This window comes from Suricata suricatta, chromosome 3 (genome assembly GCF_006229205.1).
Source record: "Suricata suricatta isolate VVHF042 chromosome 3, meerkat_22Aug2017_6uvM2_HiC, whole genome shotgun sequence".
Classification (NCBI taxonomy): Eukaryota; Metazoa; Chordata; class Mammalia; order Carnivora; family Herpestidae; genus Suricata; species Suricata suricatta.
Genome location: NC_043702.1, coordinates 42254626 through 42280389, shown reverse-complemented (window position 1 = coordinate 42280389; position 25764 = coordinate 42254626). Strand labels below are relative to the sequence as shown.

The 25764-nt window shown below is 36.4% G+C and overlaps 1 protein-coding gene across 4 annotated transcripts in view; it reads left to right on the top strand.

The window, feature by feature from the left end:
- The window catches only part of NAB1 (NGFI-A binding protein 1), a 45214-nt gene that overhangs the window by 10803 nt on the left and 8647 nt on the right, over positions 1-25764 (top strand). The window contains exons 3-7 of one of the 4 annotated variants that reach the window (XM_029934228.1): positions 8699-8764; positions 9324-9457; positions 11885-11936; positions 23239-23328; positions 24975-25134. In XM_029934228.1, the coding sequence (XP_029790088.1) occupies positions 8699-8764; positions 9324-9457; positions 11885-11936; positions 23239-23328; positions 24975-25134 (502 nt within the window). Of the gene's footprint in view, positions 1-8698; positions 8765-9323; positions 9458-11884; positions 11937-23238; positions 23329-24971; positions 25135-25764 lie in introns of all 4 variants that reach the window. The other 3 variants (XM_029934227.1, XM_029934230.1, XM_029934229.1) reach the window with 3 other exon arrangements.

Sequence of the window (25764 nt, the reverse complement as noted above, 5' to 3'; positions counted from 1 at the left end):
ATACAACCATTTAAAAAAGCATTTTTGTAGACCTTTTTTAGAAAAAATTTGTAAAAAATAGCTGGAACTTAAAAGGAATTTTCACCTAGCATAGAAAATAAAATTATATTAGAGGAATGTTATTATTATAGGTTTGAAAATTGTTTTGGTTTGACATTTGGCATTAAAATTCTCATCATTGTATATTTGTAGCGCTCTATCCAGAAATATCTTCCTTAAGTAGAAGAATGCATATATATCTCTTGCACGTACTCCCTTTCTCTTCTTGTCCATCTGGTCAGTGCATCATCTTTAAGATTTCACTCAAGCATAAGCTTAAGTCTGTTCTGATATGTTTTCCCACAAGCAGAACGGTCTTCCCTTTCCCTTTCCATTTTTAGCCCTCCGTACACTACTGTCGTAGTAACTTCAGCACTTCTTGTACTTACTTGAATACTAGTCTGTCCCTCACAGCTTACTTTGAGTTTCTTCAAGGCAGAGGTAATGTCTCATTCATTTTATATCCTCACAGTCTAACACACCCAGTACAAGCTTGGAAAATAAACACATTATCAAGAGTTAAAAAGGCCATTTTATTGCGGAATTATTTTTAATGGCTTTTATCCTGTAAAGATTGAAAAAATGTTCAGTTAAGTGTAGTATTCCATGTGAGAAACATTAGATTTTTCTCCTCAGACTTGTCCTTTAACACAGAAAAGAATGTATACTTACTGCAAAAGTACTCTGTCATTACAAAAGGAAGTAAAGTAATTGTATCTGTAAACTTTCAGATGTTTTGTTTACATATACAAATAAGGGATCGTATTTTACACAGTTCTCCAAATTGCTTTTTTTCCTTTTTTAATTTTCCCGTTGGTTTTTTTTTTTTTAAGTTTGAGAGAGACAGAGCAAGTTGGGGAGAGGCAAAGAGAGAGGAGACAGAATCCCAAGGAGGCTCCATGCTGCTAGCATGGAGCCGGATGCAGGGCTTGAACTCAGGAAACTGTGAGATCATGACCAGAGTGGAAACCAAGAGTTGAATGCTTAACACACTGAGCCACCTACGTGCCCCTCCAAATTCCAATTTTTTTAAAACTTAACAGTACACTCACAGTACAATATTATTGTTGGATATCTTTCCAAGTAAGTAAACATGAGGTGCCTTTTTAATTTTTGTGTTGCATTGTATTCCATAATGAATGTGCCGTTATTTATTTATCTGAACCATTCACTTGTTGGTGTCATTTAGGTCGTTTTTATTTTTTTGATACTATGTATGGTGGTATGTGAACATTATACACTGGCATCTTTACAGACAGATTGGTGTATGTTTTCCTATAGAATAGATTCCAACATGTAAAATTATGGATTCAAAGAATATCTATATTTAATATTTTAGTAGATACTGCTAAATTGCCTTCTGCAACTTCTATACAGCCATTACTATATGCAGGTATCCATTTCTTCACAGTCTTGGTAATACTGCAGTTATTTTAATCTTTGCCAGTCTAACAGATGAAAAATTTTCATTGCTCACATTTACTTTCCTTAAGGAAGATGAGTATCTTTTTATAGGTGTAATGAACATCCAATTTTATGTTATCCTTTGTTTTAATTTTGGGATTGTTTTTCTTACCTCTAACAAATTGACTGGATAGAACTTTTTATATTTTAAAGATATTAACCTTTTTACGTTGTAAACATTTCCCCAGATTATCATTTGTCCTTTGACCTTTCAGACTCATTTGCCGTAATAAAGTTTAATTTTATGTAGTATTATTTACTGATCTTGTTCTATATGATTTCATTAATCTAACTCTCTATTCCTTTACCAGTGTAGAGTTACTTTAATTATTGTAGCTAAATAATATATTTTGGTATCTGGAAAGGCAAGTGTTCCTTCATAGTCTTGTTGCTTCTGTTTTTTTAGGTAGCCATGTGTGTTTCTCATTTCAAATGAAATTTCTAATGCAATTGTTAAATTTCCCAAAAATTTCTGTTGGTATTTTTATTAGAAATTCCTTAAAGGCATAGATTAATTTGGAAAAAAATGGACATACTTACAATAATGAAAACTCCCATACAGTAGGTATAGTGTTTATATTTACATACTCCTCGGTAATTTTGTGGTTCTTTATTCACATGTAGGTTTTGAACATTTTTCTTTAGGTCAAGTACTGCATATTATATATATATGTGCATATTAAGTGTTTGTCACATACTAAAATTTATTTTGGTTAATATAGGATATGCAAATATATAAGATCTAAAAGGGAAATAATTGTAAATAAAATTTTTTCCCACTTTTTTAAAATTACTATCACTGGTTGATTTTTGTATATTAATCTTATTTTCAGCAATTTCACTACCTCATCTTTTTAAATGCTTTTAGATTTGAATGTATAATAGAGCTCAGAATAAGGAAATTGGTTAGCCAAATGTCTTAAAGTAACAGTGAATCTGTGATTTGATCTACTGTTGGGTATATCCTTTTGCAGTTGCTAGATATATTATTGTTGCCATATAATAACAGACTCAGAAGAACTTAGGAGTAGATCTAGAAAATACACTTAGCATTATAATTCTGATATACTTTGACGTTTTCATTACCCACGAATTAATAGAGGAGTCTACTAAAAGGCTGTTGTGGTTGTTATTAATAGAAAACAAAGGGCAAAACACGTTGGCAGTTTTAGTTTCATGCTCTAATCAAGTTTTTTATAATTTTTTTAAATAAAGCAGATGAAACACAAAATTGATCGGGTATTTTTATCAAAGCAAATGTATGTTAAAAAGATAACTTCAATAAACGAAATAAACCTGCCTATTTTTCGTTTTGAAGTCCTAACCTACTTTTTAAAAAGGGAAAAATTATTTCACACTTGGCTTTTGCTAAAGGGTTCTTTGCTTCTTTGGATAAATAGGTACAGATGGTATTTAGGTAATGAGATTATCATGGGTTTCCCAAAATAAGAGAACACTCAAAATGAATGCTAGTAGGCTGAGATGTGGGGGTGGGGGCTTTAGAATATGTGGCTTATATTTTTGAAACTTAGACCACTTGTTATTTGTAACTCAAGTATGTGAATCTGGTCCAAAAATATGGCTTAGGATAGATGCTTATGAATCAGGATGTTTCTTTCAAACTAGTAACCATTCAACAGCTTGGTGGAAATTATGAAATCTTGAGAGACTTAAAAGAGAAGGTGCTACATTAAGTGCACCATGTAAGTATGGCAATTTCACATTTTCTCACTTGACTATTTAAAATGAGTGAAAGATATTTGAGTTTTTTCTAAATTCCTTAAAGAACGATACTGGTTTGTCTTCAATTTCCAAATATAGAAATATATGACTTACTGCTAATTCCCTGTTCCTGTTTGTGAGTTTTCTTCCTATATACCATGTGAACACTGTTCTTCCAATTTTCAAGACATAATAGAGCTGTATATAGGTCTTTAGTGGATGAAAATCCAGAAGTTATCTACACCTAAAAACATTTTTTCAACTCTCTCAGGTACTTAAACTTTTCTTATATGTATTTTCATATCTGTTTCCAAATGTGCTGTACATTGGGCAATAAAGAATTACAAAATTAATCATTGTTCTGAACTTTTCTTTAAGTGAAAGAATCAGCAATGGTCTTAAGATCTGGCTATATTGATTCAGCATAATTCCCAAAATTTTGGTATGAAGTTATTTTATTTTTTTCCAATTCTGATTACTTCTCTTGTTATTTATGATTTCGTATCCATGCATTATTTATGTGTTCTTTTACCCAAATATGAGGGGTTCTCCTTAATTATTTTTCTAATGATTTTTAACTGTATTACATTGTGGTCAGAACACAAGGTTTGCCCAAAGCTTTAAAATTTGTTGAGATTTTAGTTACAGCTCAGTATGTGGTCAGTGTTTTTTATATGCTTCTGTAGTTGTTGGTAGAGTGTTCTGTGTCTGTTTTAACAAGCTTATTAACTTCACTAGACCTTCTAAAGTAGTATTTTATTTTATTTTGGTCTGTTTGCTCTATCAGAAAGACTTTTGTGTGAAAATCAACTACTGTGATTGTGGAGTTGTCTGTTTCTTTGTATTTTGCAGTACCTGCATTAAACTTTAATAACACATTTTGCTTTAAAAGCCTATTTTGGAGGCACCTGGGTGGCTCAGTAGGTTGAACATCAGACTCTGTCTCCAGTCATGATCTCAAAGTTTGTAAGTCGAACCCAACGAACCCCACATTGGTGTCTGCCCTGACAGCCAGTCAAGCACAGAGCCTGCTTCAGATTCTGTCCCCCTCTCTCTCCCCTTCCCCTGCTTGCACTCTCCCAAAAAATAAATATTAAAAAAATGCCTATTTTGTTTGATATGAATATAAATACATGTGCTTTCTTTTTGTTAATAATTGCTTGTTGTATGTTTTTTGCATCCTTTTACTTTCAGTTTCTCTGAATCCATGTTTTACATACATCTCTTGTAAATCCCAATAGTTGGATTTTTTAAAAATCTGTAATATTTGGCCTATTTACATTTATTATAATTAATATTATGAATTTTTCCCCTTATTTTGTATTTCTATCCATTTCCCCCTCTTTAGAGCTCAGATTTACTATCTGAAATTAAGTTTCCTTTAGCCTGAGGTACATATTGTAGAATTTCTTAAAAAAAAATTTTTTAAGTGTTTATTTTTGAGAGACAGAGTGCGAGTGGGGGAGGGGCAGAGAGAGGGAGATAGAATCTGAAGCAGGCTCCAGGCTCTGAGCTGTCAGCACAGAGACCACTCGGCTCCAAACAAGATCATGACTAGAGCCGAAGTCCGACGCTTTACGACTGAGCCACCCAAGTGCTCCATATTGTAGAGTTTCTTAATGAAAGCCTACTGATGGCAAACTGTCATCCCCCCCCCTCCCGAAAAATATCTTTATTTTGCCCTCATTCTTAACTGCTGTTTGTTCTGGGTATCAAATTCTATATTGTTTTCTTCCCTTAGTAATTGAAGATACTTTTTTGGCTTTTGGTTTTCATTATGATGTTTACAAGTCAGTGGTTATATGAGTATTGTCTGCTTTTGAAATCTTCTGTTTGCCTCTACCCTAGGTTTTTCTCTCCTGACTTGTTTGTCTTGGTCTTTTTTACTGTATTCATAAGTCCTGTTTCAACTCTTCATTTCTTTAAATGAAGTCATTAAGAGTCTCATTCTGCTGTCGTTTCTGCTGATTTTTACTTTTGATGCCTTGTTTCTTTATGTTTTTTAAATTTCTATCATTCATATTTTTGGAACTGTGGGAATGTTTGAAGATCTGGGAAGAAAATGGATTCTCTAGAGGTTATTTGCTTTTGCGTCTACTAGGCACCTGTTTTCTGCACAATACAACTCTCGAACCCCCTGAAAAAAATTCTCAGCCCATTTAGTGTGAATTAGGACCAAAAACCATGTGAGGGCTGATTTGGGGTCATGAAATCTCCAGAGAGTATCTTCTGCTTTCTCCCACTCAGTAGTTACAAGGTTCGAGACAGGTAATTTCCTGAGCCCTCTCCTGGGAGTGCAGGTGTGGTTCTAATTCGGGCTGATAGTGGGCGTGTGCTGGTTTGGGATTTCAGCTTTGCGGAGGAGAGGTCTTAGACTCCTCACCTCTGGTGGACACTGCGTTTTTCCTTTTACTCTCTTCCACACTAACCAAGCCCGCCCGGCCGTGAAGACGGAAACCCAGGGCCACCTGGTTTGGCAGCTGTCCCAGGTTACTCCTTTGAGATACTGTCTTCACTCATTTGAGCCTGAATCACCCTTACTGTTGTCTTGCTGCTAATTGATGCATTTAAGATATTTTCCCCTCCATTTTAGCCAACATTTTTAGTTATTTCCTGTGAGGGGACCAATCATTCCCTCCCTGTGCTGGAAACTGAAAGCCTTGATTGCCTTTTTAGTCTCCCTATCACGCAGCATTCTCCTGGTACTTTTTTTTGCTAACAATACTCAGTGGAAAGTCAAACCATGTGACTGCTAAAGATTATAATTTTAACTACCGGTAAAGGAAATTTTAAGACTGGTTATAAATTATCGGAAGCTAACTTCAAGAAATATTTTACATCAAGGTTGAATGGAATTTTGATATTTTTAGCCACAAAAAGAGGAATTGGAGGACGTAAACGAATTGGAGAGAATATTTTATACTTTTAACAAAAGTAGACACTTGGAATTTTTAAAAAGCTAGTATGATACTGCAGTGACTACTGTATTAGAGTATTTTTATGATTTTTCAAAATATATATTTACTGATTTAATTATTAGCAATTAGTATGAAATCTAGAAAACACTGACAGAAAATACATTTTTGAGGGACAACCTTGATGAGTCAGCTTCTTATTATAACTTGGAGTGGGCCACAGTTATTTTTGTAGCCTCAGTTTTAATTCCAGAGGTCTCCCTAAGAGCATGGAGAGCTCAGTCTAATTTTTTATCTTTTGAAGCCTGAATTCAAGTAATGAAGGATATTTTATGGGTTTTTTTTGTTTGTTTCTGGTAGGATGATAGAAGGAATATTAAACACTGTTTTCAGTTTATGTTGAAAGGTTATTTTCTCTGGTTGTGCATAAGGTGGTACCTCTGAAGTGTTGTCAACTAAAATATCTTCATGACAATCAGAAATTCTCCATACTAATTTAGGGTTATTAGTACAAGAAACCCCAGGCTACATAAAAAGAAGCTTGGGACAGACTTCAAGGTCATTGTAGCTACTGCTAAGCTGAAATTGAAGTTAATTTATTTAGGAAATCATTCTTTAAGTGTATTTGACTTTTAGCTCCATTAACATTGTGCCTTTCAAAAGCACTTAGGGAAGAAATTGGTCTATTGATGATTCTTTAGGAAGAGGGGAGAAGACTGAAAATACATTGTTTCTGTTACACATCCCAATTCAGTTGTGGGTTTAGGAAGCCTAGTGGGGTCGGGGGAGGGTGTGCACCAGTGGAGCTCAGTTGGTGAAGCAGCCAGCTCTTGATGGAGACACAGGTTGTGATCTCACAGTGATTTGTGATCAAGCTTCGCTTTGGCCTCTGTGCTCACAGTGAGCTGACGTGCAGAGCCTGCTTGGGATTCTCTCTCTGCCTCTCTCTTGCTCGTTCTTTCAAAATAAATAAATAAACATTAAAAATAAGATAGAATGCCTGGGTTTATTATAACATCAGTAGCAAAATTATTAAGAGAATAAGGTAGGATAAATAATAGGTGGAAATCTGGGGAGGAGGACATTACATATATAATTTATATCACATTCTAAATTGTTTCAGTGCTTAAGTGGAAAATATAAAGCTATTAGACTAAATTACAGGAAAACATTTACGTATTATTAGGGTGAGAATGGAGTTTCTATGCATGGCACACAAGACAAAAATAAGGCTAATGGTAAACTGAAAAAGTAAAAGAACACTACGTGTGAAGAGTTAATGTTCTTAATGTGTAAAGAACTCCTGAAGTCCATAAGGAACAAAATAGTGCAATAGAAGAAACAGGCAACTGCCATGAGCAAAGCAGACTTTAAAATAATTTAAAACCATTAAAAAAGGTTCAGTTTTATAGTTAAAGATATGTAAATTAAAACCAAATGTCACTGAAAATATATTCAGTTTATAAAGCTTTTAAAATAAAATAACCAGTGTTAATTCTGGGTAGTGGATCTTCATATAATCGTTGGTAGCATTACAATTTAGAGCAATTTTCCTGCAGAGTAATTTGGTGAAAAATATAAGTATTTTAAAATGTAGTATGTTCTGTGACCTGACAAGTCCATTCATAAGAATTTTTTCCAACAAAATAATTGAATATGTGTGCAGAGATATACAATTAAAAATGTTCTTTGCAGCTTTCTTTGTAGTACATGAAAAACTGGGAGTCGTTTAATGTTCAGAGTGAGTTTGATTTAAATAATATATTACTCTTAACTACAATGGAATATTATATTTCCGATTAGTAAAAATGAGATCATAAAGAATATTTAAATTCAGTTAGCAGTCAACAAATATTTACTGAGCATCCAGCCCATGCCAGATGCTGATGTAAACAAGCCACGTTTCTGCCTTAATACATGATGAAAGTAAAAAATGTAGCATATGTAAGTGAAAAAAGGCTTTTACAGATCTGTATTCACATATATGTTTATATGTTCACAGATACTAGAATAATATACATTAAAATATTAGTAGATGGAAGGTTTGTATTCTGCATTTATTTTCTCCTTTTGCTTCTCTGTATTTTTGAAAATTTTAAATACAGAAGATTTTTGTGAATAAAATGGGATGCCTGGGTAGGGAGAAAGTAAATGCCTGCCTTTTTATGAAAGGAAACCAAGAACTTAGAACGACTTTGTGCCACGGGTGTCTCCTCATTTATTTCTTGTTAGAGTCCCTTGAGGTAGTTCCTGTTTTGAGTATCCTATTTTTGCCTCTCAGAAAACTGAGGCTCTGAGAAGATTTTCAGAAGTCATACAGATGCTAAGCGATAGAGCAAGATTCCTCTGTCCATCAAATCCCATTCTCTTCTTGCCATCAGTCCTGCCGGGAATGAGCATGTTTCTTGCTTTTGAAAAAAGTGTGATATACCTCTTCTCAGTTCCCTCTGTCAATTTAAGTTGGTAAAATTGTGTGAAAAAAAACCCTTTTCTGACTTACTAAATTTAATATGTTTTGAATTTAAAGGTAACATTTGATACTTTAAATTTTGTTACAGAGTGTTTTGTCAAGTAGCAACTCTGTATGGGCATTACTTAACACTTGGATGAAAGAGTGGAATTCAGTAAGTTTTAGAGAATTAGTGATGTCAAGACAGTCATTTTCCTTTATGGCCCTAATTTGTGATAACTGTTACTGAGTGATTTGATAAATATTTAACTCACATAATCTAATTTTATTCCTTTCTAAGAATTTTCATATCCATTCACATTGAAGAATATCTGTCAGATCATATATACTCATTTTTAGTTAGACGGATATTATCACCAAATCATATAGCCCTTGACTTTTCATAAAAATGAGATACAGAACATTTTTTACTTATTTTTATTTTGCTTATTTTCTATAAAGTCTCATACCTAAATAAAAGTAAATTAAGCATATAAATAACTAAAAACAAGATGACTATTTTGATTGAATTCTGAGAGATGGTAGATGACGTGATTTTCATGTGAAATTAGGCATTAGGACTAATAAGGAATAAAGAAAGGCCCATCCTGATTTTTATAAATTATGATTTCATTATATAATGACATGACATTTTTATAACCTGAACTGAAACATTTTTCACACTGATGAAATAAAGGTATTTGTAACTTTTACACTTGGCTTTGCATCCACAGCTTACTGTTAATGAAGCAGCCGCTCAGCTGTGTGTGAAAGATAACGCCCTGCTGACGAGAAGAGATGAACTGTTTGCCCTGGCGAGGCAGATTTCTCGAGAAGTCACCTACAAATATACCTACAGAACCACCAAGTAAGTGTCTGATTGGCAGTATTGTTGCATTGCTTTATGGGAGTAGGACTTTTTACAGACATTGCTAAAGTGGTATTTCTTGTTTTGTTTAAATCTTCTTTTGTCTTTCTTTTGAAAGACAGTTCCCTAGCATTACAGCATTTTTCTGGTAGTGGTTTTAGATGTTGTTTGCACACAGATGTTTGGTTTTGAGTGTGAGGATGGGATTTAGTCAGTCAGCGTGTGTAGGCTTATTTGTGTACTCACTTACTATATGAACTTGTTGAACTCTCTAAGGAAGCAGAGCGGTTCCTTTTGCAAGATGTTTGCAAGCTAATGAGATTAAGCAGAATAGATAAGAAAGACTCCATTGATGAGTATTTAAGGGAAATTGGAAGATACCAGATGACATGGAATATGAACGTGTGGAATATGGAATATTGAAAAAAAAGCTTAAATGTTGAAAAGCAGGGGTGGTTTAAAAATTTGATATAAACATCTTATTCCTCTTCATCTCCTCCTCACTTAAACCCTAAGCAAAGTGGTGTAGAACCATTCACCTGTCCACTGTCAGTTGTGTGTGCGACTGCTTCTCTGAGGAGTTGCGGGTGACCATTGGAGTAATTGAATGCGTGTTCAGAAACCACATCCTGAGCATCCTCCTCGGCTTTAATAAATCACAATTTCTGGACAGAGCCTTGAAATCCACATTTTCACCAGTATCCCAGATTATTCTGGTGCCTGCTCCAGTTTGAAAAACCACTGTTCAGGCATTTGCTGTCATCGTCATTATTTCCCCCTAACTCCTAGCAGCCCCATTTGCTACCCTGCCTGAAGAAAGAGTCCACATACTTACAAACAACACAAAGTAAAATTCTGCAGACTAAATGAACAAGCTAATCAGGAACTGATTTAGTGATATTTCTACGTTTTTCACTCTATTATACAAAATTTCTGACTGGTTAATTTAATTTTTTAATGTTTGTTTATTTTTGAGAGAGGGACTGAGTACAAGGAGGAAGAGGGACAGAAAGAGAGGGAGACACAGAATCCAAAGCAGGCTCCAGGCTCTAGGCTCTGAGCTGTCAACACAAAGCCTGATGTGGGGCTCAAACCCACAAACCATGAGATCAGTACCTAAGCCAAAATCAGACACTTAACCAACGGAGCCACCCAGACTGCTTATTTAGATAATTTGCTTTAATGAGTGTAACACATGTACAGGACTTAGGGAGTCACGTAGTACACAGGGCTTATGATAGAACTGAGCAGTTTCTCTGCTCCATGCAGAGAAACTTCCCTTCTCAGTACCACACACTAGAGGCAGCTACTTTCAATAGACTTTAGCTGTTTTTTGTAGTATGTACATTTATATGTTTTTGAAGTTAAATATATTTTTAAATATATAACACCTTTACATAATTCAGAAGTCAGAACTATGTGAATATGTAATATAAAAAAGTTGCACCCCCATTCCTGTCTTCTCTTCCTCTCCTTAGTGTGTCAGTAGCTTTGTTAGTTTCTTTTTCAGCTTTCCAATGTCTGTTTATGCACTTGCGAACCAAATATAAATATATTTTCTCATTTTTACCTTTTTCCCAAAAAGCAGTAGGCAGCATATATCTTATTTTATAGTTTGCTTTTAACGTATCTTGGAGATCCTGTCATGTTAGTACGTACACGTCGAGCATGGTTTTTTACCGTTGCAGGAGATCGCATGGATATGCCATGATTCATTTAACAGTCCCCCTCTTGATGGCTACGGGACTTATTTGTAGTCTTTCATCATTATAAATAGCACCACAGTAGATAACATCACACGCATTTTGTTGATTCTGAGATATACTTTTTTTTTTTTTTTTTACATTTTAACATCTTTTATTTTGAGGGATAACTTATGATTGATGGCTTGTTATAGTTTAAGTGGCCATAGTATTTCATGTATCTTTAAGTACCTTTGGGAGATTCCCGGAAGAGGGATCTCTCTCTAGGTCAAGGGAAATTGCCGCTGTAGTTTCAATAGATAGACAAAATGCATTTTACTCTTATGTAGCCTTAGGCATTCATCTTAAATGGCAAATGGTCATTTTATCCTGAAGTGTTTCTACTGATTCATAAAAGGATATCATGCAATATAATCCTCCTTGATTTTTTTTCCTTTTTCATTATGTGATGATCATTGCCTGTTTATTAAGTAATTTCTTTGTGGGTAGTTCTTAGGTAGTGGCCTTTTAAAATGTGCAGTATAAGTGTGTCTGCATATTTCCCTAATTTTATTTAGAAGTGATAAAATGTCTCTTTTTTATTATGTCCGTGGTCACTATGAATCTCTTATTTCCAGTGTAAGGATTCCACTGGTAGATGTTTTGGTCAAAGTTTATAGATTGAGATGTCTTCAGGATAAAATTTGTTACCTTCTCAAGTTTTTCTCTCTCCCATCCCCTTCAGGTCAAAATGTGGAGAAAGAGATGAATTATCCCCAAAGAGAATTAAAGTAGAGGTAAGATAATGCATTATATTTTCATGCTAATAATGTTTATTTACTAATTTAAACTAAAAAAAAATGTTCCATGAACAAATGAAAAATGTGAATTTTGGAATCTTTAAAACAGTATGGAATTTTGTTGCTTCGAAGTAGTATCTAATTTGAACTAGGAAACTAAAGAAATTCTTAGAAGGAAACAACAATGATGAGATTGATGTCCAGTCGTTTTCTCACAGCTTGCTATGTCAGTGAGTGTTGATTATAGATTTGAAACTCTTCTAGGTAAATGATTTTTTTTTTTTACTCTCTGTTTTTTTGAGAGAGAGAGAGAGAGCACACAAGCGGGGGTGAGGGGAGGGGGCAGAGAGAAGGAGAGACAGAATCCAAACCAAGCTCTGTGCCATCAGCACAGAACTCAGTGTGGGGCTCGAACTTACATACTGTGAGATCATGACCTGAGCCACGATCAAGAGTCAGATGCTTAACCAGACTGAGCCACCCATATGCTCCAAATGATTTTTTTAAATAATCTTATTTACATTATTTAGTCATCTTATCCAAAACGTTTAGAGGAGCCAAGGTTATTTATATTAACAGTCTGAGAGAAATGACAATTTAGTAGCTGCAAGTAATGGAGACTTTGGTATAATTAAGCTTCTTGGCGGATTGTGGTTGAGGCTGTCCTTCAGATTTTAGGCCTGCAAGAGGTGAGGTGGGAGTTGAGCAAGAAAAATATGCTTTTCTTAGGGCTGTCAGAACTATAGAATGGTTTCAAAACCTCTGTTCCTTAATTTGGAATAAATATTATTTTAAAGGCCAGTCTGAAGCAGAGTAGAAATTCGAAGTCAGAGAGCCCCTTCCTTTTTTGGGGGGAGGGGATGGGAGGGTCAGTAATTCTCTTAGCCATCCGTTATTTAATTTCAAGTTCAAGCAAATAAGCTGTTTGACTGCCCTAAATTCTGTCATTTTAAATAAGCATCTGTTTGTATGGACTGATCCTTCAGCCGTACCAAAGCCACAGTTATCTTTTAAAAACATAAATCCCGGGGCACCTGGGTGACTCAGTCGGTTGAGCATCCTACGTCAGCTTGGGTCATGATCTTGTGGTTAGCGAGTACGAGCCCCACATCAGGTTCACTGCTGACAGTGCAGAGACCACTTCTATTCCTCTGTCCCCCTCTTTCTCTGCCCCTCTCCCTCCAACTCATGCTCTGCCAAAAATAAAAAATAAAAAATAAAAAAATAAAAGAACCAATTATAAAAAAAAAAACCCTTTCTTGCTTAAATTTTTCCAAGCCTTTCTACTGTACCTAGCATAAAATTCACACTTTTCCCTGAGGCATGTAAGACCCTATATGATCTGACTCTGACTTTGTATCTCTGGCCTCATCTGCTACCACACTTCCCCATTCTTACTGTATCCCAACTACATTGACCCACTTTCTGTTACTGGAATAGGCCAAATTCATTTGTGCCTTATTACTCACTATTCCCCTGCCTAGATCTTTCTGTAGCTCTTCACATGGCTTTGGCTCATAGTTCAGAATTTGCTCTGACTTACTTGCCTCCCTTTCTAAAAGGGCACCTTTATCTCAAAATCACACTTAGGCTCATTTTCCTGATTTGTTTGTTTTCATAGCACTTAATAGTGCCTGAAACTACTATATACTTATTTATATTATTAGTCTTCCCCATTAGATGAGAATACAGCTCTTATCTGTCCACTATTTTATACTAAGATTTTATTATAGTGCCTTGCACTTAATAGGCACTTAATAAAATCTGCTAGGGGGAATACTGAATGCCTATGGTTAAGTATCTTCGACTTTGACTTAAAAACTTGAGCCTAAAGCAATGGTTCTTAAAGAAGAGAAGAACTTAAAAAGTTGTACTTATATTTGTAATCAACCTCCTATTAGCTCTTGAGTAATGTTTAAGATGGGTTAGCCTCAGATACCATGCAAAAACAATTGTTGAAATTATCCAAAAAGCCATTAGAAAATAATCTAACTAGTGAAATAGTTTATCCTATGGCATCCCAATATAACAAGAGAGGACACCTGTAGATTCGGGGACTCTGCCACTGAAGGGAAGGCAGGTAAACATGGAGGCTGCTGAGAAGGCACGCGACATGAGAGGATTTGGAGGAGAAGGGACCCAGTGACCAGGAGAGGTAGTCAGCTGCTGGACTAGAAATTTGACCACCTCCCTTTCTCACTGTTGGCATTCTGTGTGATCCTGACTCAGGCTGTTGTCATGTGCAAGCCCCAGTTTCTGTCTTTGTCTTCAGAACATTGAACATTGAAAGTTTGAGATCATGAATCTCATGGACTGTTTGACCTATAATTTTTTCTTGTTAGGCTGTATTGATAAGTCTTTCTGACCCTCTCAGTGGCCCTTATCTGAAATTCAAGTGAAGTACTTTTTGTATCCAGTCACAGTGTTTTGAGTTTCATTTTAGTAGTTCCAATTGTTGGGTTATAGCATTAGATGTGACCCTTCTATTCCTTTAAATATGTTCATTCCACTATAGATAATTGAATGATAGTTCTATATGGTTAGTTTATTGTTTTACTAGGTGTTCATAAAGCTGTTTGTGGAATTCTGCATTTAGAATTAAGATAATCAGCATTTTCTTTTTCTGTGAATAACAGTTCTAATCTATCCTAAATAAGACACATGACTAATCAACCGCAGGCTACTTTATTTATTTATTTATTTATTTATTTATTTATTTATTTATTTATTTAAATGCTTTTCTTGAGAAAGAGAGTACACGCGTGCGCCCATGAGTGGAGGAGGGGGTTGGGGCAGAATGAGAGAGGGACACAGCATCTGAAGCAGCCTCCAGGCTCTGAGCTGTCAGCACAGAGCCTGACGCAGGGCTTGAACCTATGAACTGTGAGATCATTTTCAGTTGGACGTTAAGTGCTATTATAGACACTAAATTCTTGATGTTTTCCAGAAAGAAATAGGGACTATGAATTTAGGACAGTAATTTAATTTTTTTAGTTGGTTTGTTTTTAACTTTGTTTTGTTTTGCCTAGTTTTTTAAAAGCACTCCTGTATTCCAGGATGATAGCATCTCTTCACAGTGTGTGTGTGTGTTACTCATGTGTATGCCTACACCTGTATCCACTGTAATCCTTTGCAAGATATATAGTATTGGCATAAGTCCTTGTCCAAATTCTTTTGTGTGCTGTAATTCAAACTTGAGATAGTGGAGCTATTCATTTGGTTCTGGAAGCTGATACTGAGGCAATTAGTATTGTATACAATTGTTATTCCCTTAAGACTTTCCATCAAGGATTAGTACTTTGTTTAGATCTACTTTCTATGTGATGACTGCAAGGGGAAGAGTTTCTGGCATGAGGGGAGATTAAGGGAGGCTCTGTTAAGGAGATACTATTTGAGCTGAGTTTTAAAAGAAGGGCAGGGGGCGCCTGGGTGGCTCAGTTGGTTAAGCCTCCGACTTCGGCTCAGGTCAGATCTCACATTCGTGGATTCGAGCCCCGCGTCAGGCTCTGTGCTGACCGCTAGCTCAGAGCCTGGAGCCTGCTTCCGGTTCTGTGTCTCCTTCTCTCTCTGCGCCTCCCCCTCTCATGCTCTGTCTCTCTGTATCAAAAATAAATAAAATATTTTTTTTAAAAAGGGCGGGGTTTCAGAAGGTAAAGATGTGGGGTGGAGGGTAGAGGGGCATCACAGAGGTAGTCTAGCATGGGCAGAGACATAGAGGAGAAAATCCTGTGCATATTTAGAAAAGAGTGAGAACAGTTTGTCCAGTATATATGACTGATTCCACAGACTTCATATTAAAACTAGAAACATTGTAGAATTCTTTGAACATAGTGTTTCTTATTTCATTTGAATTACTAATTCTCTATTAAAATAGTATACTATAAAGGTAATCTTAGCACATTATAAGTTATAGTAGTTTACTACTTACTGGGCTTAAATGAATGATAATTTTATTTTTAATTTTCATATTTCTGAAATCCTTGACAGTAACCAATTAATATACATGCCAAGTTGCTGATATTTTTTCATCTTAAAAAGATAATTAAAAAAAATTTTTTTGAAGTTTGTTTATTTTGAGAGAGAGAGAAACCATGGGCAGGGGAAGGGCAGAGAGTGAGGAAGAGAGAATCCCAACCAGGCTCTGCACTATGAGCACAGAGCCTGCCTGACACAGGGATCAAACTCAGGATCCTTGAGACCATGACCTGAGCAGAAACGAGGAGTTGGGTCACTTACCCACCTGAGATACCCAGATGCCCCTTAAAAAGATAATTTTATCACGAACAAAAAGAAATGTAATCTCAATAGATGCAATAGAAATGACATCACAAATAGACACGTAAGGGAAAGAAACAATTTCTTGCATGCCATTATCAGTGCATTAGGATACACTAACAAAACTAAACAAGCTCAGTAAGATGTTTTCTTGTTGAATGCTGTAATTTCCTGATCTTTTATGAAGGGTTGGGTAGAAGTTTTAAAATCTTTGATATTTTTCATCTTATTATGTAGTGGGTTGTTACCATTTAAAGATTTTTTTAAATGTTCAGTTTTGAGAGAGAATGTGAGACTGTGTGGGGAAAGGCGGGAAGGGGGGTTGGGGAGAGAATCCCGAGCAGGTTTCTTGCTGTCAGCATGGAGCCCTGTGTGGGGTGTAGCTCCCGAACTGGGAGATCATGAACTAAAACTAAGAGTCAGACACTCAACAGACTGAGCCACCCAGGTGCCCCAGTTGTTCCCCTTGAAGGATAGTTAGCTATTTATTTTATTGTTTTCGTTAAATACAACATTCATATTGTGGTAAAGTACTCAGGATAATCTGTTGTCCTTAAATGGCACTCCTTCCTACAGGGAATGTTAGACATTAAAAAACATAGAAATTTTAGGGGCACCTCAGTGGCTTAGTCAGTTGAGCATCTGACTCTTGATTTCAGCTCAGGTCATGATCCCAGGGTCACTGCATGGAGCCCCGGGTCGGGCCGCCTACTTAAGATTCTCTCTCTCTTTCTGCTGCTCTTCCGCACTTGCATGCTCGCTCGCTCTCTCCCTCTCAAATAAAAAAGTCAAAAACCAAAACAACATAGAAGGCTTGAACTTCTTTTCCTGTAATTCCTAGAACAATGAAGCGGACACAGGAAAGAGCCTGCTAGCTTGGGGAGGCCTTAGGGTAACTTAGGGAAGGTACCTTTCAACCCTGTAGGTTAGTAAGCAAGGCTTGGGAATATTTCTTGTGTCCAGGCTAGATAAATAATTTGTCCACCTGGAATACAACCCTTTGTGTGAATCTACTTTCAGCTAAAATGAAAATGAATTATGTTTATTCTTTCCTTTTTCATCAGAGACCCCAAACGTAGCTCTGGGACACTTGCAAAAATAACTGCTTTTTCCTGACCTATTTTATGCCTGTCCCTGGTGGGCATTTGAAACTCATGATCACAAGCCTTCTTGTCTCCCCTTATATGGAAGCTTTACGATTTCCATGTATAGCCAAGAAGACACCCAGAAAGTCTTAGGAGCTTGCTCAAGCTGCCACATTGGTATCTAGTGGCAGAGCCAGGACTCCTAATCTAGGTCTGACTCCTACCTGGCTGCTCATGAACGTGAGGTATATCAACACTGTTCTCCTGCTAGTCTGGTGTGAAAAGGCAAGCGTGTATAGAAACTGTAGTCTTTGAAGAAGAGGGAAAGAGTGGCAGTTACCATTTTCTGTTTCAAGGAAGCTTATCCAAACAATTGTTAAATTTTGAATAGAAAATTTAACAACATAAATTACAAAATATATTTAAGTATAAGACTTACCATTTGTCAAACTAAATGTTTAGCATGAGGAAAAGCACTGTGTTTGGAAGTGAAACAGTAAATCAAGAAAAATTAGCTTGATTTACTTCTACTGTACCTGTGACAGAATGTATTTCAGACAGCTTGACAACTAAAGGAGATGAAAAAACCAAGAGCCAATCCCTGGCACTCATGTTTAAAAAGTATTAATTAAAAGTAGATTTCAGTTAAGAGACCTTCTTTTTCATTAAGAACATAACATGTTCTCTGAACAAACCCTGTCATTATTACCATCAGTGTTGTAAGTAGTAGCGTGGAAGAGAGAAAGGATATGGCGGTTACTGTTCAGATCTCGTCTAGAAGTTTTCTTCGTTCACCGACATCGTTGGAGACTAGGGAGAGAGATGGGAGGTGACAGCATTCTTGATCCTGTGTGGGCTGGGAGTGCCAAGCAGTCAGAGATAACTGCATGAAAGAAATACAGTGCTAATAGAGACCAGAAAGTCAGAGAATTGGGGTTTTGAAGAAGAAAGACTCCGAGGAAACATCTGCTAGCAGTTCCGGGGGGTGGGGGTTGGAGAGGGAGGCAGCAGGAGCGCAGAGGGTCAGAACATCCACCTACGCTGTTACTAAGCTTGTTGAAAGAAAGCTGGTCTAATTTGATGTAGACTCTTCCCCTCTGGATCAGAAAAACAGAAGCATTACAATCTGCTATTCATATAGAAAGTGTGAGTAAAAAAAAAAAAAGAGAAAGGAAAATGCACGTGTGAGGCTGAGAACATCTGCTGGAACAAGTCGTTTTAAAGACCACTAGGCAGCGGCTTGAAAGCTTGCTGGTATTTGGGGGGAAGGTTGAGGAGGAACGGGGGTGGAGACCTACGGGATGGGAGCAGTTAGGTCACGAACAGCACCCCACCCTGTGTCTTTTGTTTTCTCAGTGCTCAGAATCAGAGTCTCACCAGTAAGGGAACACTGTGACTAATGGCAGCAGCCAAGAACATGACACGAAGATAAATTGCCCATAGTGTGGTGCAGCTGGTTCTTGGGAAAAAAGCTTGAGAGACATATAACAGAAGTCCTGCACCAAACATAATATGAAAGAGACCAGTTTTTTGGGAATGTTCTCACTTTTATTTCTAAGCCACATATTTTGGTACCTGAAACCTAGATCACGGAATGATAGGTTCTCAGTCTTGTAGTTTTCCCATAACTATCAAAGACTGTGGGAGAAAACCAGAATGACTAATGTGTTCATTGCAGAGACAGACCACTCATTACTTGGTTATTGTCATTTATTGCTTACTGCATGTTTTTACTTCTCTTTATCAATGAGCAGTGTCCATTTCCCCCAAACTTTCACATACGGGTAGTGTTTGAAGTTCCCCCTTCCAGCTTTTCCAAATTCTCATGGTTGAGTAATCCTGACAGTGGTGCCATCAATGTGTACTTTGCCAAGAGTTACTTGCATTACTTCATTTAACCCCCACAAATCTCCATTGGGTAGATAAAGCCGATGGTTTAAACTCCATTGAAAGGTTGGGAACCCTGGATATAATGAAGCTAACTTTCCTACGTGGGATCACACATCTAGTCCTTAACGTAGGAAGACTAAATCACTCTTTATTCTGTGAGTTCCTTTAAAAATAGCGGAATATTGAAGGTTCTAGCCTGAGCACACTCCACCCAGGGCTTTTGAGAAGCTGGAATTGTCTAATGTGGCTCTCCAGCCTGAATCTTGCCCCAAGTTCACAACACTGTGAACCTGCCTCCCAAACTTCCTACACAGAGGTCTCCAGCGGGTCAGATGTAGCTTGTCCCCTACAGAATTCATCAACTTTCTGCTCCCTCCCCAAGCCTCCTTCTGGGTGCTAAGTTCCTTATTTTAAAGAATGTTACCACCAAAGTCCTGGTTGCCACAGCCATATCATAGGAATTGGTGTGTTTTTCTGTTGTCAGGCCACTGTTCTCTGTCTTCATCACAGTCTTCTAATCACTGTCCCTACCACCATCCTTGTCGCCCAGTACATTGTCCCCACATTCAGATTGGACTTCAGAAATGCACAAATTCGTTTTCTCCCCGAGACCTTCAGTGGCTTCTCTTGGAATTTAAAATAAAATCTGCAATTCTTAACGTAGCTTACAGGCTTCACAGAACTTAGCCCTGCGTGTCCAGCCTCTCTCACCACTCCCTCTGTCTCAGTGTGTGCCCTGTGTTAGCTGTGTTAAATGTTCTTCAGCCTCTCAAGTGTGTCGTCCTGTTCTTTTTGGCTCCAGGCTTTTCTATAAGCTGCTCTCTTTCCCTTGAGAATTCTCTTCTTTCTCAGCCTAGATGTCATGCCCGCTGGGAAGCCTTTCTTGACAGTGTCCTGCACTGTGCTCGGATCTCTTTGTCATTTTCCTTTTCTAGACTGTCAGAAGGGCAGGAGGCATGGAGTCCCTACCATTGAGTACAGAGTCTAGAACGTATTAGGCAAATAAGAGATTTTATATGAATGAACAAACAAGTATCCAGATTTCTACTGTTTTTTTTCCCACTAAAACAGTTCCCTACCGGTATGGTCAGTATTTTCTTGCTGGTTTTAGTGTTAAAAACCCAAAATGTCTAGTATGTGAGTAATCTCTAAGCTGCCTCTGCTGTATCATAGATGCAATAAGTCACTTACAGTTTGTTCTCTATTTTACTGTGGTTAAATCTGGTAGCTTTTAAGGGGAACTTAATAAATATCAGTAGCAGACATTTATTGGGTAATATCTATGTGTCAAACATTATGCTAAGTGCTCTTTATCAATTTTTTACTTCCTTAAAATGGTTCTAAAGTTAACTGAGTAGACACAGAAAGATGAAATGGTCTGTCCAGTATCACAGCAAATAAGCACTGGAATTGGATTTTGAACTCCATGTAAATCATGGAGTTAAACCAGTTCAGCTTATGAAAATCAGAGCTCTAAGAGATGTGCCTGTTTGCTGTTGTGAATTTCATAAGCATGTAAGTCTAGGACTTTATGGTTTGAGCATGGGCTTTGAAGCCAGTGGCCCTAGCTATAAAGTGAGAGAAACCCAGGGTTGTTTGTGGTGGAGATTAAATGAGAGAATACATATAAAATACAGAATATAGTTGGGAATTGGTGGTACATGGTAGTCACCTGGAAAATGATAGCTTCTCTTGTTTTCCAAGTCTACCACTACCTTACCTTGTTAACTTCAGAACTAAAAGGAGAGATTGATAAAAAAGAGAAAGTTTTTTTTAGGTCTGAATAAGTTCTTAGAGAAAAACTGAATGATTAAAAAAAATGTACTTTTCAGTTTTACACTTACATACACTTGTATAAAGTTCATTCTAGCCCAGTTAATGATTATATTCCATACATTCTTCTGAGCCAAGGGACTTTGATCTTGTAAGGATCTAGACAGGAAACTTTTTTCAGTACTAAAAAAATTCTAGGGTGCTTGGGTGGCTCATTCAGTTAAGCATCTGACTCTTGATTTTGGCTTAGGTCATGGTCTCAGTGTGAAACCATCTCAGTGTGAGATCGAGCCCCATGTCGGGCTCCATGCGGATTGTGGAGTCTGCTTGGGATTCTCTCTCTCCCTCCACTCCCTCACCCTCTGTCTCCCTCTCTCTCTCTCCCTTTCTCCTTCTCCCTCCCTCTCTCCCTCTCCCTTCCTCCCTCTCCCTGGACCCCTGCCCCACTCACATTGTCTTTCTCTCAAATAAATAACCATTAAAAAAAATTAAAATGTTGATTATATATTTACCCACCATAAAGCTACATGAGACTATCTCAAGATGTCAAATTTATTTGCTCCTGACTCTATTTCATGTCTTTGAATTTAAAAATAGTAAACTATTACTTAAGAAGTAAAGTTTGATAGATGAAATCTTTGAAAGCATGAGTTCTGCAGTGGAAAATAAGACCCTGATGGGGAAATCTTTTGAATCCGTATCTCTTATTTCAAATAAGATAAAATATTTTGTTATTATTACATCCCTTTCTGCTATGTTATTATAAGAACTTTGGCTTTTAATGATTTACCCTTTGCTATAAACATATTTAGTTCACAAAACAAGGGGAGAAATGTTTTGGAGGTCAATGACCATTTCTGTGAAGAGTCCATTAGTAGTTTTTAGTAAGGTTACTAAAACCATGTCATGATGTTTGTAGATAAAAATTTCATGTGGAGCAATAAATGAGCAAAAAAACCCAAAAACAACTTGAGAAAAGTAGTAGATTGGCATTTATATATATGTATATAATATTACGTGTTTATTTTATTAACATAAATATTATATAAATACACATATATAATTAATATATATTATACATAATATATAAAAGTGCCAATCTATATAAAGTATACAGTAGTAATCATCTAAGTTGGTTCAGGAGTGCCCCAGATAGGCTCTGTTTTATGGAAGAATTAAGTATACATTGATACACATATTTAGCTTAGCACTTAATAACATGCTAAAGGCAGTATCTCATTTGTTCCTCACAACAATCCTAAGAGATAGTTGCTCTTATCTTTATTTTTCGTATGAGGAAACTAACCCTCTGAAAGGTTAAGTTACTCGTCCAGTGTTATGTGGCTAGTAAGTGGTGGAATTGGAACATGAGTGCAGGTCTTTGGAATTCAAGTCCCCGTTGCCTCTTATATGAAATGCTGAAGGAGAAATCACAAGTCAACATGAAAGAATTCTTCCAAATTCAGGTTGGGATTATTGGGTAGCACTTTGAAGGAAATTTACATTGGTTCTTTGCCACATTTATATATAACAAAATAAATGGGTTAGAGAGTTAAATTTAAAAAACAAAGCAAACAAGATAAAACTTTAGAAAAACCAGAGGGTAGAGTTGAGTACTTATCAAATCTCTAAAGCAGAATGCCTTTCTGAAGTTTATAGTGATAGAAGAATTTACAAAATAAATGTATATACAACTGTAGTATATAAAATTTAATAAAATATTTTGAATATTGAACAAAAATGTAAACTGGCAAAAATTAAGAAGCCAACACCACCCAGTGCTGGCAGGGAAAATTTATGGTGTGATTAACCAGTAAAGGCCTTGGGGGAAAGGATGTGAAAGAAAAATGTTCATAAAAATGTCCATTCCTTTACTGCAATTGTACTTCTGCAGTCTGTTGTATCGGATCATCTAAGCCATGGGAAATGCTATTTCCATGAAAATACTTTTGCAGTGTTTTTCAAACCAGAAATAAGAAAAAGAATCTGAATGTCCAGTATGAAGATAGTGATATGACTAGTTGAACCACTAGATGAGATGCTATGTGAAATGTATAAATATTTTTCCATTTTTCATGTGTATTTTTAGTGATATTATAGCTGTGAAAATAAAGTTTGTATCATAAAAGACATTTAAAATGAAGTATTATGCTAAAATTTTAATCATGAGTACTTGAATAGTAGGATTAAAGTGGTTCTCTTTGTCCTGTCTTCCGAGTTCTGGTGTTTTATTTATAAACTCTATAACTAAAAAGGACTTACGGTTTGACCCATAGGATGGATTTCCAGATTTCCAGGATTCCGTGCAGACACTCTTCCAGCAGGCTAAAGCGAAGAGTGAAGAACTTGCTGCTCTTAGTTCACAGGTAACGTAAACCACCAGTTACCATTTCCTAATAATGTCTGTCGATTGAACAGTAAGTGGCTGCTTCAGCTAGCTCCAGTTTTAAGCATCCAAGGATTGAATTTATTTCTGGTTGTTTTTAAAATGTCATTTGACCCACAGCTGTATCAAAAGATAGCAACAACAATGTAGTTTGATTTGGTTATGAGCAGAATCTGATATAGTGATACTTATATATTCTTTGTAGTTTTTTTAGGAAGGAAGACAGATTCTCTACTTAAGAAAACTCAATTTGATACCAGGAAAACCGCCATGTTGACTATGGCTCTGTGTAATACAACTCAGGGATAAAATAGTACTAGTACAAGCTCTCAACAAAACAGTAATTGACAATTGAAGCTATTGTTAAATCAATTTAATTTGTGTATGGTAAAAATTCCTCAAATTAATCTGTAGCTTTAAGTACTTTTTCTATTGAGTTATTTAATTGCTGTATGTGGAAATTAGCATTTAAATTTAACTTAACATTACTAAAATGTGTTAAAAGGACTAATTTAACCTTTTAGAATGCACTATATGTTTTATTCCTGTTGATCTTCTGCCTAGTGACTGCTTTTGGTCAAATTCATAGTGCTAAGTCTTGGTTTTTTTCCTGTTCAAAGAATGAAAACTACATTTCCTCCTTAGAAATCTTACTGAAATTTTATCAATAAGCTCAAGTGAATGGAAGTTATGATTCCTTTTGATCTGGTTTATGTGCATTCAGAAAAATAGCATAAGCTTTTATCCTAGTCTATGAATTAATATTTTTCACCTGTTAATTTTTAATACTGTGAATCAGGATTTTTCGTAACTGATTTTACATCGGAGCTTCCTTGTGCTACTGTTACATGGCATGATAGTGATTCCTATCTGCATTTTGACTATTACCTACTTGGCAAAAATATCACAAATACTCTGCTTTGAATGCCATATACAAGTAATTTAAAGCAGTATATACCGAAGAAACTTATAAAATACACACAGAGATAAATTAGTCAGCCAACTAATTGTGATTTTAAAGCATATCTTTTTATGATTGGTTGGGAAATACCGCAGTTTCATTCCATGAGCAAGGTGAAGGTTCTTGTTGACGCTGATGTTTTTCCTGCATAATTTGCATTGTTTGATTTTGGTGGGAGGTGTATTTGTCTTGTTCTTCTAGACAGCCATTTTACACCTTTTCTCCCCCAAACACACTGTCATCCTCTCAGAGTATGTGTAGTGCCAGATCCTAAAGTAAAAATGCCAAGATGTCCCCCCGTGTGTTAAGAAGCAGTTTATAGCAGATGTTGCTGTTGCCGAGGTTCCTTTTTAAAAAAGTATTTTAAAGGACTCAGTACTTTGGGAAACAAAGCTAAGGTTATTTTGCCTTTGAGCTGAAATGGAATTCTCTTTCAAGGATGAGCAGGAAGATTTCTCTTTTGCACAAAATCCAACATTTTGTGTTTTAACATGATGATATAGACATCTAAGCATATTTATGGAACAAGTATACCACATGAAGTGTGAACTAATTTAATGAATACTAAATATATTTGCCAGAGTCTGAAATTGGCATCTTTAAACCATTAAAAAAATGTAGAATGTTTTAGTTGCTGATTTTATTTTTGCTTTACTTACTAGCAGCCTGAAAAGGTGATGGCAAAGCAGATGGAGTTCCTTTGCACCCCAGCTGGCTATGAGAGACTGCAGCATGCGGAGAGAAGGCTGTCCGCCGGCCTCTACAGGCAGGCATCCGAGGAGCACAGCCCCAACGGCGTGGCTTCCGACAGCTCCGACGGACAAGGTACCTCTCGGGAAAGGCCTGCCCCTCCAGCGCCGGTTACTAGGTGCTCGTCAGAGACAAACAAAAGTTCGCTTGCTTTTAAATCTTGATGTTTTAGGGAGATTGTTTTATACATTCTCTGTAAAAATTAACTGATAAATTGTCTCTTTAAAAAAAAAAAGGAATTCATCTTGCAAATTTAACTTGGAAAGTTTTTTGGGTTTTTTGTTTGTATGTTTGGTTTTTACCTTATTATCCCTAAACAGTAGCTGACATATGCAGTTGCCATGTATTTTTTAAAGGGTCAGTGGGAATGGGAAATGTAAACATTACGCATCATTTTCCCCCCAAGAAACTGATTCCATGGGAGAGAGTTGTCATTTTTTAAAAGACCACAACTTCATATTTTTTAGACTTCCAAAACAGATTTATCTATGAAATTTATAACATCTGGTTCCTAAGAGAATATGGTAACTGCTTCTAAAGTACTGTGACAAGAGTAGAGATTTGTACTGAAGGACTTGAATGTGAGACAGGAAACCATCAAAACCCTCGAGGAGAAAGTAGGGAAAAACCTCCTAGACCTCCACCGCAGCAATCTCCTACTTGACACATCCTCAAAGGCAAGGGAAATGAAAGCAAAACTGAACC